This window comes from Tachysurus vachellii, chromosome 9, assembly GCF_030014155.1.
Source record: "Tachysurus vachellii isolate PV-2020 chromosome 9, HZAU_Pvac_v1, whole genome shotgun sequence".
In the NCBI taxonomy this organism is placed as follows: domain Eukaryota; kingdom Metazoa; phylum Chordata; class Actinopteri; order Siluriformes; family Bagridae; genus Tachysurus; species Tachysurus vachellii.
In genome coordinates, this window is record NC_083468.1 from 23,242,939 (window position 1) to 23,260,531 (window position 17,593).

The window sequence follows — 17,593 nt, forward strand, 5'->3', positions numbered from 1 at the left end:
ACCTCACAGAAATCCATGAGAACAAAAATTACCTCACACTAAGCCATCAGAGCAAAAACTACCTCACAGAAATCCATGAGAACAAAAATGACCTCACACTAAGCCATCAGAGCAAAAACTACCTCACAGAAATCCATGAGAACAAAAATTACCTCACAGTAAGCCATCAGAGCAAAAAGTACCTCACAGAAAGTCATAAGAACAAAGATTATCTCAAAGGATGCCATCAGAGCAAAAATTACCTCACAGTAAGCCACCAGAGCAAAAAGTACCTCACAGAAAGCCACGAGAACAAAAACTACCTCACAGGATGCCACCAGAGCAATGTATATCTCATACTAAGCCATCAGAGCAAAAACTACCTCACAGAAATCCATGAGAACAAAAATGACCTCACACTAAGCCGTCGGAGCAAAAACTACCTCACAGAAATCCATGAGAACAAAAATTACCTCACACTAAGCCATCAGAGCAAAAACTACCTCACAGAAATCCATGAGAACAAAAATGACCTCACACTAAGCCATCAGAGCAAAAACTACCTCACAGAAATCCATGAGAACAAAAATTACCTCACAGTAAGCCATCAGAGCAAAAAGTACCTCACAGAAAGTCATAAGAACAAAGATTATCTCAAAGGATGCCATCAGAGCAAAAATTACCTCACAGTAAGCCACCAGAGCAAAAAGTACCTCACAGAAAGCCACGAGAACAAAAACTACCTCACAGGATGCCACCAGAGCAACGTATACCTCACAGTAAGCCATCAGAGCAAAAATTACCTCACACTAAGCCATCAGAGTAACAATTTCCTCCCAGAAAGCCATGTGAACAAAGAATACCTCTCAATATGCCATCAGAGCAAAAATTACCTCACAGGCAGCTGTCAGTGCAGAATCTACCTCACAGGCAGCCATCTCTAAAAAATGTCTTCACAGGAAACCTTGAGAGCAAACACTACCTCACAGGAAGCCATCAGAGCAAAAATTAACTTCAAAGCCAGCCTCGCTCACAGCCTGTTCAGCATGCCAGTATGCTGACCTCAAGTTTTTGAGTCTTTTACATTTGACTATCATAAGCTCTTGTTGCAGTGCTTGTTTCTGTGCAGGATGCTTTTCTTTATTAGTAGCCTATATCACATGACCAAGGCTTTACCTGTGCTAAAACCTAAATAACCTGAAAATCCCAGAAGTGTCCTTTTTTCTGACAGTGCATAACAGAATCTTTTCCAACATGTTTATTCAAACAGGACATGGGCTTGTTTCTACTGATCATTGTTCAGTAGGGAAAAGATGTCATTATCTTTCCAGACCTAGGTACACAGTGCATAATCATGACTGATACTACTGACTTAATCAAGTGTAATCAAATAATCAAGAAGCTTTTATTGTCATTTTAACCATATGTAGCTGTTGTAGTACACAGTGAAATGAGACAACGTTTCTCCAGGACCATGGTGCTACATAGAACATAGACAGAGCTAAGGACTAAGGACATTAGTACTCGGATAGGATTAGAATTCCAGGGATACAATTATAATAATAATAATGCCACCGCTACATTTGGCAGAAGTCCTTATCCAGACAGAGTGACATACATTTTATATCATTTTATACAACTGAGCAATTGAGGGTTAAGGGCCTTTCTCAAGGGCCCAGTGGTGGCAGCTTGGTGGACTTGGGTTTCCAGCTTGCAACTTTCTGATTTGTAGACCAACCCACATCCTCACGTTTGGAGGCAATATGAAATAAAGGGAACTGGTATTGTGTACACATGAATAGCATGTATCAATATGTGCTATCTCTCTTGGTCATGTGATCTTCATTTTTAACCTCCTGCTCCTGAGCGTAAAACATTCAGTGATTATGTTGTTGTATCTTTTGCAGGTCTCACAGGATCTCAGTCCTGCTGTCCTTTTTCTTCTCTGTTTACTTTATTCATTTATACACAAGAAGCATAATCAATTTTGAGCACACATTTACCTATTAATGACAAAGTAAATAGAGGAAGTAAACAGAAATGCATCCCACACACACACACACACACACACACACACACACATTAGTTTTTCTCTGCTTACAAGCATGTACTCACTTGAGGGAATCTAACTTTCACCTTGACCTCAAGTAATGAACTCTTTTTGCCTCTTTCATTGTAATAAAAGTTGCAGTTTTTGTAGAAAACAAAGCAATTTCTAAAGGTCTACACTGTCAGATATGTATTTTGTAGACATCCCAGTCAGCCTTGACTTTAATACTCAGCCTTGACAAATTACTTTTGAATGGTAGGAAAAGGACATACTGTATGTCCCTTTTTCCTACCATTCAAAAGTCATTTCTCTCGTTCATACGTATGAAATTCCTCATACTTTAATTTTTATGAGCTCACTCGTCTGTTGTTCATGTAATTGCATAGATTGTAAAGCAAAATGCTTTATTCCATTTGAAAGCACATTTTATAGAGCTTGTAAACTTGATCTTGGTGTGAATAAGCCAACTCAGGTAGTGTCCATAGCTCTCTATCACCCCCTGCTGCTTTCTCTCTCTCTCTCTCTCTCTCTCTCTCTCTCTCTCTCTCTCTCTCTCTCTCTCTCTCTCTCTCTCTCTCTCTCTCCCCCCTGCACCTCAGCCCTCCATGCTCTGTGGCTGCATGATAAAGCCACCTAATTATAGTACTCATTTGCTGCCTGATCATCAGGACTGATTCTCATGAGCCTCCAACACCGGCCTCCTTCGCCAGCAGGCAATAATCGGGATGTGTTTAACGCCCTCGCATCACACTCTCACACATACACACCAGTACAAACACTCAGACAGGCACATTTAAGTGGCTCATATACTGTGCACCAGGTTCTCATGTTAGCTTATGGTAGCGCTCGTAGTGCATCGTGCATATTGTCAGCATACATTGGCAATCGGTACGATCATGAGGCTGACCAGCATCCGGCTTCTAGCAATTTTCTTTAACGTTCCCTCCACAATCCATCTGCCAGCCTGGCATCTAAATGCTAATTTATTCTAATAAGAAGCACTTAATAAACTGCAATTATAAATCAGCAGTGGTATGTTATAGAATGTGACTGGCAGGATGCAAGCTTTAGGGTGTGTATAATAGATTCGTATTTTTATTAACTTAAAGAGAATTGAGGGTCTGTTTCTAGCTTCTATAACATGATTAATAACAGGAACTAATTTATTTTGTGGATGTTAGATAGATAAATAATCATAGATAGATAAATTGATAGACAGACAGACAGACAGACAGACAAACAGATAGATAGATAGATAGATAGATAGATAGATAGATAGATAGATAGATAGATAGATAGATAGATAGATAAATCTATCATAAAAATATTACATCATTCATTAATAAATAAAGAATTGTTGGTAAATTGCTGTGATATGAAAAATACAACATTTCTGGACACAGGCAGTTACTAAGGATGAAAGAATTATGGAATGATCTTTACTCACATGGAAGTAAAATATTCTACTTCAATTGTCAGAATTCAGTTCTGATTTATAACTGTAATCTAAACCAGATACCATGAATCCTTCAGTCAAGCTTTCTAAAGAATAATAAATAATTAATAATGAATAGTGCTCTTTGTATTCCTCTTTGTAAGTGTATATGTTAAGAACACATCTGTTCGTTTAGTATAATGTTTTCGTCTCCAGTTACGTCCCTTGTCAGTAGAGATGAAGGCCTGTAAAGGTGTCATGTAGCTGTATAAATGCTAGCCAAGGCAACAAATGTAAAGCATTACTTCAGCTCCTGTAAATGCATTTGTAATGCCCTCATGCCTTGTTATAATATTAATGTCAATCACTGCTCACAATAAAAAGAAACATGCTGTGTTCATGCCCTGAGTCTAATACTGTGTATAAGCAACACACATAATGATATAAGAGTCCACAAGGTCAACGTGTTAGCATAGTCGAGCTGTATAATGTGCCACTAGTAATGAGGAAAATGATCAATATTAAGCCTAGTCGATTTGGCTGTTAGTCAGTAGTTCAGTCATTGTGCCTTAATCCAGACAAATATGTCCTTCTGCATACATTTTGATTACTTATGTACAAGAAGTCTGTTCGAAAAACTACACCGTCTTTAGAACAGAAACCCAGGCTCCCTTTCCAATCTCGATTCCAAGGTCTGATTTATAGCAGATTTTATATCTCTCAGGGAGATAAGGGTCGCATGCTGACCGGCAGGCATGTTTCTTTGAGTGGCAATCAGATGAAGGCCGCAGGTGAAGAAATGCCATTGCAGGGAAATAACAGCTTTCACAGTGTATCTGCATGTTCAGTTTCAACAGCAGGCCACTGAACTTTGACCTAACGTATGTGAGAGCAAAGCAGGAGCTTCTTTAAAATAAGCAGGTGTTAGGTAAATAAAACTAAATAGTGTTAAAATCTATACAGGAATAAAGCATCTTCTAGGATTTATGTACAGTAGGAACATTGCTCACAATATATCCTTCAGAGCATTTCAAGACAATTAGTACTGTTTTCCATTACTCTTCTGTTTTATTTCCTGTCTATATACCTCATTTCAGTTGTTTTTGTGTCAAAGACAGTTGTATTTCAGGGAAGAAAACCTATAAAATGAAATATTGATGTATGTAGATTGATGTAGGTTTTCGACTGCTGCTGGTCCTGAGCTCCTATTGAGCACGCTCGTAAAACTGTTTCACTTTATTTTCTACACCTGTATACAACACTGATTTATATTTTATTTCTAAGTATTATATATATTATTTCCTACTTTTTGATATCACTACCTTCTGAAGCTCCAAGGCTTCTTTCGCATGTTGTCTGCTAGAGATTTTGCTAATCAAAGTCGCTTCTGGCTGAATTGTACAGGATCTAAATCTGCATAATTTTTTATCCAATTAATAGCCGCATACTAATTAATGGTCACTGTATAGTCTTGATAGTCACTTATTTCATCCTTTTATCAGTTAAGGAAGTTGTCCAAGCTGAAATCTGTTCTTTCCAGTAAATATTTAGAATCGGTTGTTCATGCTTTGTTGTTCATTGTAATGCCCTATACCTGGGTTTGAATGCATCTCTCATAGCTTGCCTTCAATATGGTCAAAATGCTACTGCTAGGCTTTTAACTGGCACTAAGAAGAGAGATCACATAACACCTGTGTTAATTTCTTTACACTGGCTTCCGGTGTTATATAGGATAGAATATAAGGTCCTGATCATTGTGTATAAGGCCTTACATCAACAGGCTCCTGACTACATCAAAGCTATGTTGAGCCCATACAAAACTTCTGCAAATGAGCATATGTTGTTGTCTGTTCCGTGAACACGGTTGAGGAGGAGTGGAGATCCTCTGTGGCAGCTCCTGTGTTTAGGAGCGGACTACCGTTGTGTTTGAAATCGGCTCTCTCTTTGGGTAGTAGGACAATTGAAGACTTTCCTTTTTTCTAAGGCTTTTGCTGTATGATTGGTATGTTTTCCTGAGTAACTGTGTATGGTATTTTTTGTACTTTAATTTTATTGTTAGTTTGATGTGTTTTATGATTATACTTTTTATGACTTGATTGATTTTTACCATGTAAAGCACTTTGGTCCATTTTTATGGTGTTGAAAGTGCTATACAAATAAATGTTGATTGATTGATTGATTGATTATTTAGCTGTAGACTTTAGCACACTACATGTTTAGAACAAATTTGAATGAAGAAAGTCTGGTCTAGAACTAAGGATGAAATAAAATAAAATGCAAATTAGACTGAAATTAAATGATTTATTATACTAGACCAGTCCTGTCACGATAGCCAGAAAAAAATGGGGTTTTGCAATGATGACATAGAAGAACTATATTTGGTTTTCCAAAAGAACCTTTCAGCAAAGGGTTAATTTAAGAACTCATTTTTCTTAGTGCCTTAAAGAAAATTTTTATAAACTCCAAAGCACCGTCTTCTGCTACAAAGATCCTTCTGTGCAGTGAAAAGTTTTGATGGATGTTTAAAAGGTTCACAAAACCAAATACCCTGACAAAGAACTCTTTAATAACCTTTACAGCTCGGTAAATAAATATAGTTGCTTGTTCCACTAGGGGGCAAACTAGAGTAATAAACAAATATAATATTTTATTAGGAAACTAAAAAAAGATGCTGTAAACATGTCCTCAAAGCAATTGGGTAAACCTTTGTGTTTATTATTTGTACATAGTTTTGCAAACTATATAGATTTTGTTCCCCTCATGACAACATTATGGAGTATTTTGTGTACATTCATGATATATAATCCCAGTAAAGTTTATTTGTAGATAGAAAACAGCAATTAAGAGTTTTCAAGGAATTGTAGATTTGTTATTGGCACAGCTTTCATCCTTACAAATTGATAGTGTGTAGCCTGTAACACTCTCATAATAGCCATAAAAGCGCACAAAATGAAGTTACAGCATTTAAAAAAAACCCAAGGTTTTGTTGCTGTCCTTGTTAGTTGATTGATTTCTCTCTGGAGCTCTATGTATTGACATGTTTGCTGTTTGTACCTGCAGGGCCTCCGACCATATCCAGCACTCAAACACACCAGGCACCACACGGAGAGAAGGGCCAGATCAAGTGTTTCATCCGCAGCACTCCTCCACCTGACCGCATTGTGAGTTCCTCCTTCCACTTTTAAAGCTCTTCTCACATTCTCATGGCTCTCGGATGAGCGTGGATTCTCTCGCCTTATGACTGTGGCGACTTCATTAGCTTTGACAGGCTTAGCCCAAGAATGTACAGTACACTGATGACTTACGATATGCGTAATAAATGAAATTGCATCCTAAATCATTTGTTTTCACTGTGTGTGTTATAGTGGGAATTAAGTGAGGCAGGCTTATGCGCTTAAATTCTTATCTAATGCTTGTTTATGCTCCGTTAGTGCACATTCGATTAAGATTTATGAAGCCTAGATAAACAGCCTCCTCTCAAGGCCAATTTTTGATTCATTACTCATCCTAAGCAGTGTGTATGTGTGTCTGAGTGTGTGTGTACATATATACAGTATCCACTTACTTCCTATCTGTTCTTGTATTACCGCGTTAAGGATTAAAAAAACATATTACGTGGTAATAGCGGGTTTATATATGTGTAATAAGCATGTTATAAGTCTCAGTTCAACAAATAAGTCCATGTTGTTAGTTATTTCCCAAATAAAATTGTTTAAAATGTATTATTTCTTTAATTGTACATTGTATTAAAAATGTATTCTAATTTATTATTTTATTATAATATATATATATATATATATATATATATATATATATATATATATATATATATATATATATATATATATATTCCATTATTAATTTATTAATTTATTAACGTTTGTTTGTTATTTTTATTTAGTATTATTTATTACCGAAGCAATTTTTTAACCTCTTTTAGGCCTGGTCGTGGAAGGAGACAGTCCTCGAGTCGGGCACGTCTGGCCGCTACACAGTTGAGACGGTGAGCACAGAGGACGGCGTCTTGTCCACCCTAACCATGAGCAACATCGTCCCTGCTGACTTCCAGACCATCTACAACTGCACAGCCTGGAACAGCTTTGGCTCTGACACTGAAATCATCCGTCTCAAGGAACAAGGTGGGAGCCAAGGTTCGCCAGGTTCTACCTTCTCTTCTCCAGCTTATAGTTTAAGCATGAGCATTTATTCAGCCTTACTTTTTGTGTGCTGCGTTACATCTGTGTGGGGGTTAATTCATTGTTTTTGTTTGCGCCTGGAAGCCTTCAAGGATAAAGATTCCAGATACGGCAATAGTTTTGAAAATGCAGTGAAGTCATTTTAATGAAATGTTTCGGAGTTGTTGTTTTTTTTTTTTTTTTGTAAAAACGCATTAATCTCCACTAGGACTATTAATTCAGTGCTCATTTTTTGTAATGAATTTGTTTCAAAGACATGTCAGAAGTGTGAAAATTTCATTTATCATTGAAATGTATTTATTATACAGAGCTGTGTGTCATTTTTCTGCCAAAGCCACTTAACGACCAAAACAACCTGATGTTTTTATTATTTTTTTCTTTCTCTAAAGGAACACAATCTATTTCTTTCCAGAAAAGGAAACTGCGGTTTCAGCTCACTAGCTCTTAAATGAAAATGTATGGTTGTTTGTTCTTGAGAGACATTAAATAGACTTTAATTGTGGAGGACGAGGCGACGGTGCGATTTGCTATGCTAGTTTGTTTAATGCGCGAGCGTGTAATTAATGGTGCATAGGGTTTTTTTTTCTTTCTCATTCTTCATTACAGACTTTTATTATTACTAGTACGGATATTATTCTTTTCATGTGGGACATGAATGTTAGTGTATCTGACACTACGGTGTAACAGGAACTAAAAAAAAACCCCAAAAAAACCCAAAATGACAGCAAAAATGTAGGTTGTCTGTAATTATCTACTACAGCCAAAGTGTTTGTTGGTGCTTCTGTCAATTACTATGTTATTGTTACAGTCGCACCTGCCATTTAACACTGCATACAAGTCAGTTAGACATAAAAAATGTTTTAGTTTCAATTAAAGCTACTAAAAGTGCAAAACCTCAGTTCTCACCACTTTATCCTAAAATATTCTAACATATCTCACATATACTGTCTCAAAGTCTCGCTCTGTTTGGTGTTTCCTTGCTCTTTTTGTTGTGCTTTAATGTATTTGTTTTAAAATGACAGAGCAGCAGCAGTGCTCGGTCTCTTGATGCTCTCTTGTTTAGAAACATAAAGACAGGCTCTGTGCCACTGTGATTATTTTGTCGAACTGACTCGGCTTGTCCATGCTGTGTTATTGTAGGCGGCTATCATTTGTTGTCCGCAGAGTCTCTGCCCGTGGCTGTGATTATTGGCGTGGCAGTGGGAGCTTTCGTCGCCTTCATCGTCCTCATCGGCACCATCGGGGCCTTCTGCTGCACACGCTCTCAGAGAAGTATGTGTCCTAGTGCTGAGCTCTGTTCATCTTCACCTTTCTCAGCAGGACAGAACAGTGCATGAGGGTTTAAGCCATTTCACACACGCCATGCTTTTTTTTTTTTTAACATCAACCCCACTTGCTTATCTTTTACATTTGCCTTCACTCCATCCCAATATAGAGGCCAAGCATCCTGCCATTTTTCAAACCTGACCAGATCAGACAAATTATTATAATTATTTTGAAGGAAATCTCCACCCTGAAACATTAATTATGTTCATCAACAAATGCTGGTGATGTGTTTAGTGTAGATTCTGCTCGCCAATAAAATGATTAAGAACGAAAAAGAAAAAGAGCTTCTTTTTATAATCACCAGTTTCCAGAGCTTCTTTTCTTACTTGTCATTTTGCAGATGTGGAAACATTAGCGCAAATGCAATGCAGCGATATGATGAGCTACAGCAGAGTCTCAGCTCAGCTAGTTAACCATCTACGAGACCTACGACTAGCACAATGGAACTGAGAACTGACCGTGGTTTTAGCGTCAACGTTTAAAATCGGAGCAAAGACCGAACAGAATTCTTGCTGCATCACTCTGTTCAGGCAGAGATAAAGCAAGGGCTGAATCCCACTGACACTACAATCAGCAGGACGTTAAACGTAAAGATTAGACCTATAGGTTAATGTAGTAACTCTAAATACTGTAAGTAATTGAACCGCAGATTTGTCAGTTCATTCCAAAGATTAATATTCAAGTCACTCAGGGTGGATTTTTCCTTCAAAAAGGCCTTTTAAAGGAAGCATAGGAAGTGAAGGCATAGCTTACAGGAAGTTTCATCGGAGGCGTTGTTAGCGTTGAGCATGTTGTTGTTGTATACTGCAGAAGACGCTCACCTGGTTATGCCCTCCCTCCCTGCCTCGATCTGTGCTCAGCAGAGAGAACTTTCCAGCAAAATTAAGACAGAAAGTAAGCCCTCGTTCCCCGAATGTCACCAATTAACACTACAAACAGTGGTACTGATGTGCGTCTGGACTGTGTTCTTGAGTTTTGGTTCACATGCTTTACTGAATAAATTACGTTAGCCTGCAGATACAGAGACAAAAGCCAAGCATTTTTGAAGTTGCATGAAAGATCTATGAGTTTGAGAGCAGTCGATAATAGTGTAGTAACACGTAAACATCTGTCCGCCAGACCTCAAAGGCGTCGTCTCGACCAAGAACGATATCCGTGTGGAGATTGTCCACAAAGACCACAACGCCGCACGGGAAAATGAGGACCATGCCGCTATGAAGCAGCTTATGGTAAGTTTTTTTTTTCTTTTGCTTCACCAAATTTTTACCCCTTTCAAAGTTTGCCACTCATTATGCCCAGCGCATCAAACAAACTAACCAGCTCATTACACCTTCTCTTGTCATGTCCTCACATGACAAATGCTCATCATCTGCACCACAGCGCTAATAACCCCCATCCAGGGCTAATGCTAATACCAATCCCATGAATAATGCAGTTTGAGATTGCATGTGTGTGAGTGTGTGTTTGAGAGAAAGCCCTGATCGCCTGAAGCCCTAAATTTAGCCTCCAGCCTGCTTCTCCCGGGAAGATAGTGACGCAGCCATAGAGATAACAATGATCAAGTGGCCTGGGGCTTTTTTTTTTCCAATGCACCTCTCTGAGAAATGCTGTCAAAACATACGATAGCACCCTCTTTTGAAATCCCACTATGTGTTCTGTGCTTCCCTAAGGCCTTGCAAACAGCACCGAGATTTTACTTAGAGCTCAGGATGCGATTATGCCTAAGGCTAGGTTTGGGACATGTTGACAATTCGTGGTGATGAGTTAAAAGATATTCATGGGAAATTGACACAGATTAATTTAAGGTTGATTGGCGATATCATAAAGAATGCTGACAATGTATTTAACAGGCAGGGGAAGTAGGTTATGTATTAATCCTGTAGCATTTTGTTTATGTGTGTGTGTGTGTGTGTGTGTGTGTGTTTTTGGTGCCCTCAGATTGAACGTGGAGAATTCCAGCAGGAGTCTGTTCTCAAGCAGCTGGAGGTCCTGCAGGAGGAGGAGAAAGAATACCAGCACATCAAGGTGAGCATCTGTAGGGGGTTGAGTTCCTCTTTTCAGTCACATTGCTGCCAGAGTTTCAGTTTGCACAGTTTGTGCAACTCCAGATCCCAGAGCAAGCTGTTTATCTATCAATTCTGTGTAGTTATTTTTGAAATAACAATAACATTTACAGTCCAGAGCAAAAGTAAGGTGCCCTTAATACCAACTGAATCAATTAGAATCAGGTTAGGAATGTAGAAAAGGAATTTGAATAAATTAATTAAAATAACAAATCAGAATTCGAAGCATCATTAAAATCCATAGTGAATTTGAATTAAAACTCAAATCGGAATCAGAATCATTATTCTGAATTAGTATCACTACACAAAATCAGAATCAGTACCACTGCACCTCCGTACCAGGAGTCACTTTACTGATTCAGAATCACTAAACAGAATAAGAATCACTATACAGGAACAGAATCACTAAACACAGTCAGAATCATTAAACACAATCAGAATCATTAAACACGATCAGAATCATTAAACACGATCAGAATCATTAAACACGATCAGAATCATTAAACACAATCAGAATCATTAAACACAATCAGAATCATTAAACACGATCAGAGTCACGATCAGAATCATTAAACACAATCAGAATCATTAAACACGATCAGAGTCACGATCAGAATCATTAAACACAATCAGAATCATTAAACACGATCAGAGTCACGATCAGAATCACTAAACACAATCAGAATCATTAAACACGATCAGAGTCACTAAACACGATCAGAATCACTAAACACAATCAGAATCACTAAACACGATCAGAATCATTAAACACGATCAGAGTCACGATCAGAATCATTAAACACAATCAGAATCATTAAACACGATCAGAATCACTAAACACGATCAGAATCACTAAACACGATCAGAATCACTAAACACGATCAGAATCATTAAACAGAATCAGAATCACTAAACACGATCAGAATCATTAAACACAATCAGAATCATTAAACACGATCAGAATCACTAAACACGATCAGAATCATTAAACACGATCAGAATCACTAAACACGATCAGAATCATTAAACACGATCAGAATCATTAAACACGATCAGAATCATTAAACACGATCAGAGTCACGATCAGAATCATTAAACACAGTCAGAATCATTAAACACGATCAGAATCACTAAACACGATCAGAATCATTAAACACGATCAGAATCATTAAACACAATCAGAATCATTAAACACGATCAGAGTCACGATCAGAATCATTAAACACAATCAGAATCATTAAACACGATCAGAATCACTAAACACGATCAGAATCACTAAACACGATCAGAATCATTAAACACGATCAGAATCATTAAACACGATCAGAATCACTAAACACGATCAGAATCATTAAACACGATCAGAATCATTAAACACAATCAGAATCATTAAACACGATCAGAATCATTAAACACGATCAGAGTCACGATCAGAATCATTAAACACAGTCAGAATCATTAAACACGATCAGAATCATTAAACACGATCAGAATCACTAAACACGATCAGAATCATTAAACACAATCAGAATCATTAAACACAATCAGAATCATTAAACACGATCAGTCACGATCAGAATCATTAAACACAATCAGAATCATTAAACACGATCAGAATCATTAAACACAATCAGAATCATTAAACACGATCAGAATCATTAAACACAAACAGAATCATTAAACACGATCAGAATCATTAAACACAATCAGAATCATTAAACACGATCAGAGTCACGATCAGAATCACTAAACACGATCAGAATCACTAAACACAATCAGAATCATTAAACACGATCAGAATCATTAAACACGATCAGAATCACTAAACACAATTAGAATCATTAAACACGATCAGTCACTAAACACGATCAGAATCACTAAACACGATCAGAATCACTAAACACGATCAGAATCACTAAACACGATCAGAATCACTAAACACGATCAGAATCATTAAACACGATCAGAGTCACTAAACACGATCAGAATCACTAAACACGATCAGAATCACTAAACACGATCAGAATCACTAAACACGATCAGAATCACTAAACACGATCAGAATCATTAAACACGATCAGAATCATTAAACACGATCAGAGTCACTAAACACGATCAGAATCACAGAATCATAATCAAAACCGCTGCACAGAATCAGAATCACTATATAGATTCATAAGATTCACATGTACAATACACAAGACCCAATTTTTACACTAAATGTACAAGATGCAGTATATAACTGTTTTAAACCCTTCACTCTCTGGAGTATTTTATCCTACCAATTATGACTTTTTTATTAGAGTCTTGTTGCAGCACACAACACATTCATTTTACAATCTTGTTGAATTGTTTGAGGTTAATAGATTGTCAAATAGCGCTACACCACCACCTCCATCCTCACCCACCCATACTGTACACACAAAATCTATGGCTGAGTAAAACGTTAGCTCTTGTCTGCATTTACTTACAAATCCTAAATGATTTTCTCCTTACTTACAAGCTGCAATGTTTTGATTCTGGGCTCTAAACGAACACATTTACAGTCTGTAAAGTGAAAAAGTTTGCCAGTCTGGATAAACCCACTGAACAAAGCCTAAGCAGGATAAATGTAGTTGCTGCACGACCACAGAAAATTGTTTCTTCTGAAATGGAACTTTTTGTATTACAAGCCAAAGTTTTATTTCAGTAAGGTTTATGGAGTGCAATAAAAGCCTCATCAGGATAGATGGCCCAGGACTGGAGCCGAGTGTCTACTTTATATGAGCGGAGTCTATGAAGAGCTGCTATTATCTCCGCCTTAAATCTATCCTTATAGATCTCATCAATCTGACCATAAACACAATAAAAAAAACATGCTGTAAATCAAACATCCATCAGTCATATTACTAGTGAAAAGCTATAAGGAACACAGAAAACATCAAGCCTGTTTCTATGATTTTCGATATTCTAGACAGCTTCTTCGCTCAATTGTCCTGTATTTATTCTCTTTATATATTGTAAGAATTGTCAGCAGCTCTGGCGGCCGCTATATCAACTATTCATTCCTTTCCCCTGGGCTTTCGCCTCTGTGTGTGTGTGTGTGTGTGTGTGTGTGTGTGTGTGTGTGTGTGTGTGTGTGTGTACATATAAGTGAAGGATCTATGAGACTATAAGACAGAATGAGTTACAGAGCTAAACCGCACACACACATACACACACACACACAAACACACACACACACACACACCTACCTCTTTGTCTGATAGATCCTTCCATGGGTTGTCATTGCAGAGTCATCTGGGAGTGATTATTTTTCCTCCCATGGGTTCTTGCCCTTCATACACACACACACACACACACACACACACACACACACACCCACTTGGCAGCATAGCAACTGGGCACAGTAGTTCCACAGTTCTCTGATTACACCTTTTCAGTGTATTTGGAAAGAGACAATTTTCAGACCAATTAACGTCGCTTCATGTACAGAGTAACAGCAACTGTTGCACAGATTTGTGCTGCCAGTGACTGAAACATTGAGAGCTGATTAATTAGCAAGGATGCAATTTCTTTTCGTTTTAACATTAGTGTGGAAGAACAGTTCGTGACATTGAACCAGACAACTATCTCCTGCTCCCCCTGTGCTGTCTGATTGCTTATTTCCCTTGCCAGGTTATTATTATTACAAGCTCGACCTCAGGGAGTTTTTTTTCCTTTTTATTTCTTTATTTAGGAAATTTTCTAATAAAATAAGACATTTTATTAGAACGCCCTAACCTTCCAAAGAACCATACTCAAGTATTTGTCCCCAAAGAATGACATAGTTACTACATTTAAAAAAAAAAAAAAAAAAAAACATTAAAAAAAAAAAATAAAAAAAGTTATTTAGGTGGTTATGGATTTGGATCTTTGGATCTATTCTGTATGAAAAACAGTATGAAGAGATTTCAGGGTTTGCAAAACAACTAGAAATGAATTTGTATTCATATATTCAGTATTGGCTTAGTGGTTAGCATGTTCACCTCACACCTCCAGGGTTGGGAGTTTGATTCCCGCCTCCGCCTTGTGTGTGTGGAGTTTGCATGTTCTCCCCGTGCCTCGGGGGTTTCCTCCGGGTACTCCGGTTTCCTCCCCCGGTCCAAAGACATGCATGGTAGGTTGATTGGCATCTCTGGAAAATTGTCCGTAGTGTGTGATTGCGTGAGTGAATGAGAGTGTGTGTGTGCCCTGTGATGGGTTGCCACTCCGTCCAGGGTGTATCCTGCCTCGATGCCCGATGACGCCTGAGAGAGGCACAGGCTCCCCGTGTCCCAAGGTAGTTCGGATAAGCGGTAGAAAATGAGTGAGTGAATATTCAGTGGTTAACAGTGGTTCCAAGTTTCCTGTTCCGGACATAAGTTCATGTGGAGTTTCTCTGTGGAGTCCCCATGTCCTTGTGGGTTCCCTCCAGGTTCTCCGGTTTCCTCCACCTCTCAAAGCAATGTCAGTGGGTATGTCTAGGTGTGTAAGAGATTTTGTGTGATGCGTTGTGTAAGACCTTCCAGCAGGTATTCCCAGTATGACTGGGATAGCCTATAGATTCGCCATAGCCCTCTCCAGGATAAAATGGGAACTGCAGGAGAATGAATAAATATATGCGAAGCTGAATATTAGAATACTTTTTTTACTTTCAGTAATCACTTATACTGGTCAGGGTCCTGATGGATCTGCAGCATATCCTGGGAACATTGGGCACTCCTAGATGCTACTCCTCATAAAACCTTGCCAAAGTTCAAGGTTGTGCACTAATAGAATTAGCATTAGGGGATGTTTAGGGTTGTTTAATGTTTTAGCTTTTTAAAAGTGCCCCTTCTTGGAACCTTATCTGAAACGGAAATCCCTTAGAGAGACAAATGTTCATTTTCAGTGCTGTATTTGTAACAAATCACCATTAAATTAATGCTTCTCCATGTTTCCTTTTTATCCAGGATCCCACCAACGGCTATTACAGCGTAAACACCTTCAAAGAGCACCACGGAACTCCCACCATCACACTGGCTAGCACCCACACCACCACTGAACTGCGTCGGGAAACCTCCACCGGCAAGCAGCGAGTACCCACAGGCATGTCTTTCACCAACATCTACTCAACCATCGGAGGTGCGCCCAACCCTCGCTTGTATGAATACGGAGGACGCTTCGTCCTGGGAACAGGCAGCAGCTCCATTGAGCTGTGCGAGCGTGAGCTGCAGCAGCGTGCCTCCCTCAGCGACTCTGGTTCCTTCATGGACACGCAGTGCGACAGCAGCGCCAGCAGCTATGCGCACTTTGACAAGGACAGCAAGGCCTCAGCGTCGTCCTCGTCACACCATTCACACTCGTCTTCCCAGAACTCGGACCTGACGCGACCCCTGCAGAAGCGCATGCAGACACACGTGTGACGGCATCGTGTCATACCGCAAACGATGTCAGGAAGCAGATCAAGCACACACGCTCTCTTTTTCTTACCCTTTTTTTGTCTCAGTAATGTCATCTTAAGAACCTTGCAGTTGCAAATGCAGCTTTGGAAAAGTCTTTGTGGTTCCATATGCAGACAAGTCAAATACCCTGAACTGAGAAGAAGCACCTTCAGTGTAGTGAGAAGCATCTCAGCTACTGTACAAAACAGTTAAACAGGATGACACAAATGACAAAACACATGCAACATGTGGACAAGCAGATCCTAAACGCATGGAGGTCTACAAAACGTGAACAGTTTCTACAGTGCCGTCGACCCCTACAGCCCATGATGCTTTTGGGGGCATCAGAAAGACAACATCCTGATTCTTTTGTCTTTTCTTGCTCTGTTGTGGAGCAGACCTGTCTAAGTGAGTGTGTATTATTTGACAGTAACTCTCTTTTCCCTTTCCCCACAGCTATGACTTTTACTTCTGTGTGGATGGAAACTCAAAAAAAAAAAAAAAAAAAAAAAAAAAAAAAAAAATAAAAAAAAACTTAATCACTGTCAGTCAGTATACTTGGATTCCAGTCCTCCTGGATCCAGGAGATATATAGCTCTCGGCCATTCTGAGGATATCTGTACATTATTCATATATATATATATATATATATATATATATATATATATATATATATATATATATATATGAATTTATTTCTTTCCTTACTGTCTTTTGTCAATCTGATGGTATGTCTTCTTCTCTTTTTCGGGATCATTGACTTTGCTAAACCTGATGAGGTCGATTTGGTCCTTTCCAACTAAGATGCACAGGATCTTTTGGCCATAAAGTGGGAACAATACAAATTTTTTTTCGCTAATTTGTTAAAAAAAAAAAAAAAAAAAGAATCCTCAGACACGGTGTGTGACGTGACACGGATTTAGTCTCGTCAAAACCTCATACGTACCAGTGACGCTATCTACAATATACGCTAATGACCTTTCTGTGGCTTTTATTTCTTAGTATATAGTCACATTGTTTACACAGACTGAAAGAGATTGACGGCTGAAGACCCCCAGGACGGAGGGAAAAACATTCCATCTGCTCTCCACAGCCTTCAGACTGCACTGCAGTACACCTGC

General features: G+C 38.5%; 1 protein-coding gene across 2 annotated transcripts in view; it reads left to right on the plus strand.

The window, feature by feature from the left end:
* Nucleotides 1-16,781, plus strand: part of kirrel3b (kirre like nephrin family adhesion molecule 3b) — a 208,461-nt gene extending 191,680 nt beyond the window's left edge. The window contains exons 10-16 of one of the 2 annotated variants that reach the window (XM_060878681.1): nucleotides 6,525-6,625; nucleotides 7,405-7,615; nucleotides 8,825-8,932; nucleotides 9,797-9,880; nucleotides 10,106-10,215; nucleotides 10,925-11,011; nucleotides 16,002-16,781. In XM_060878681.1, the coding sequence (XP_060734664.1) occupies nucleotides 6,525-6,625; nucleotides 7,405-7,615; nucleotides 8,825-8,932; nucleotides 9,797-9,880; nucleotides 10,106-10,215; nucleotides 10,925-11,011; nucleotides 16,002-16,454 (1,154 nt within the window). In that variant the 3' untranslated portion in view covers nucleotides 16,455-16,781. The remainder of the gene's footprint in view (nucleotides 1-6,524; nucleotides 6,626-7,404; nucleotides 7,616-8,824; nucleotides 8,933-9,796; nucleotides 9,881-10,105; nucleotides 10,216-10,924; nucleotides 11,012-16,001) is intronic. The other variant, XM_060878682.1, reaches the window with a different exon arrangement.
* The last annotated feature ends 812 nt before the right edge of the window (nucleotides 16,782-17,593 follow it).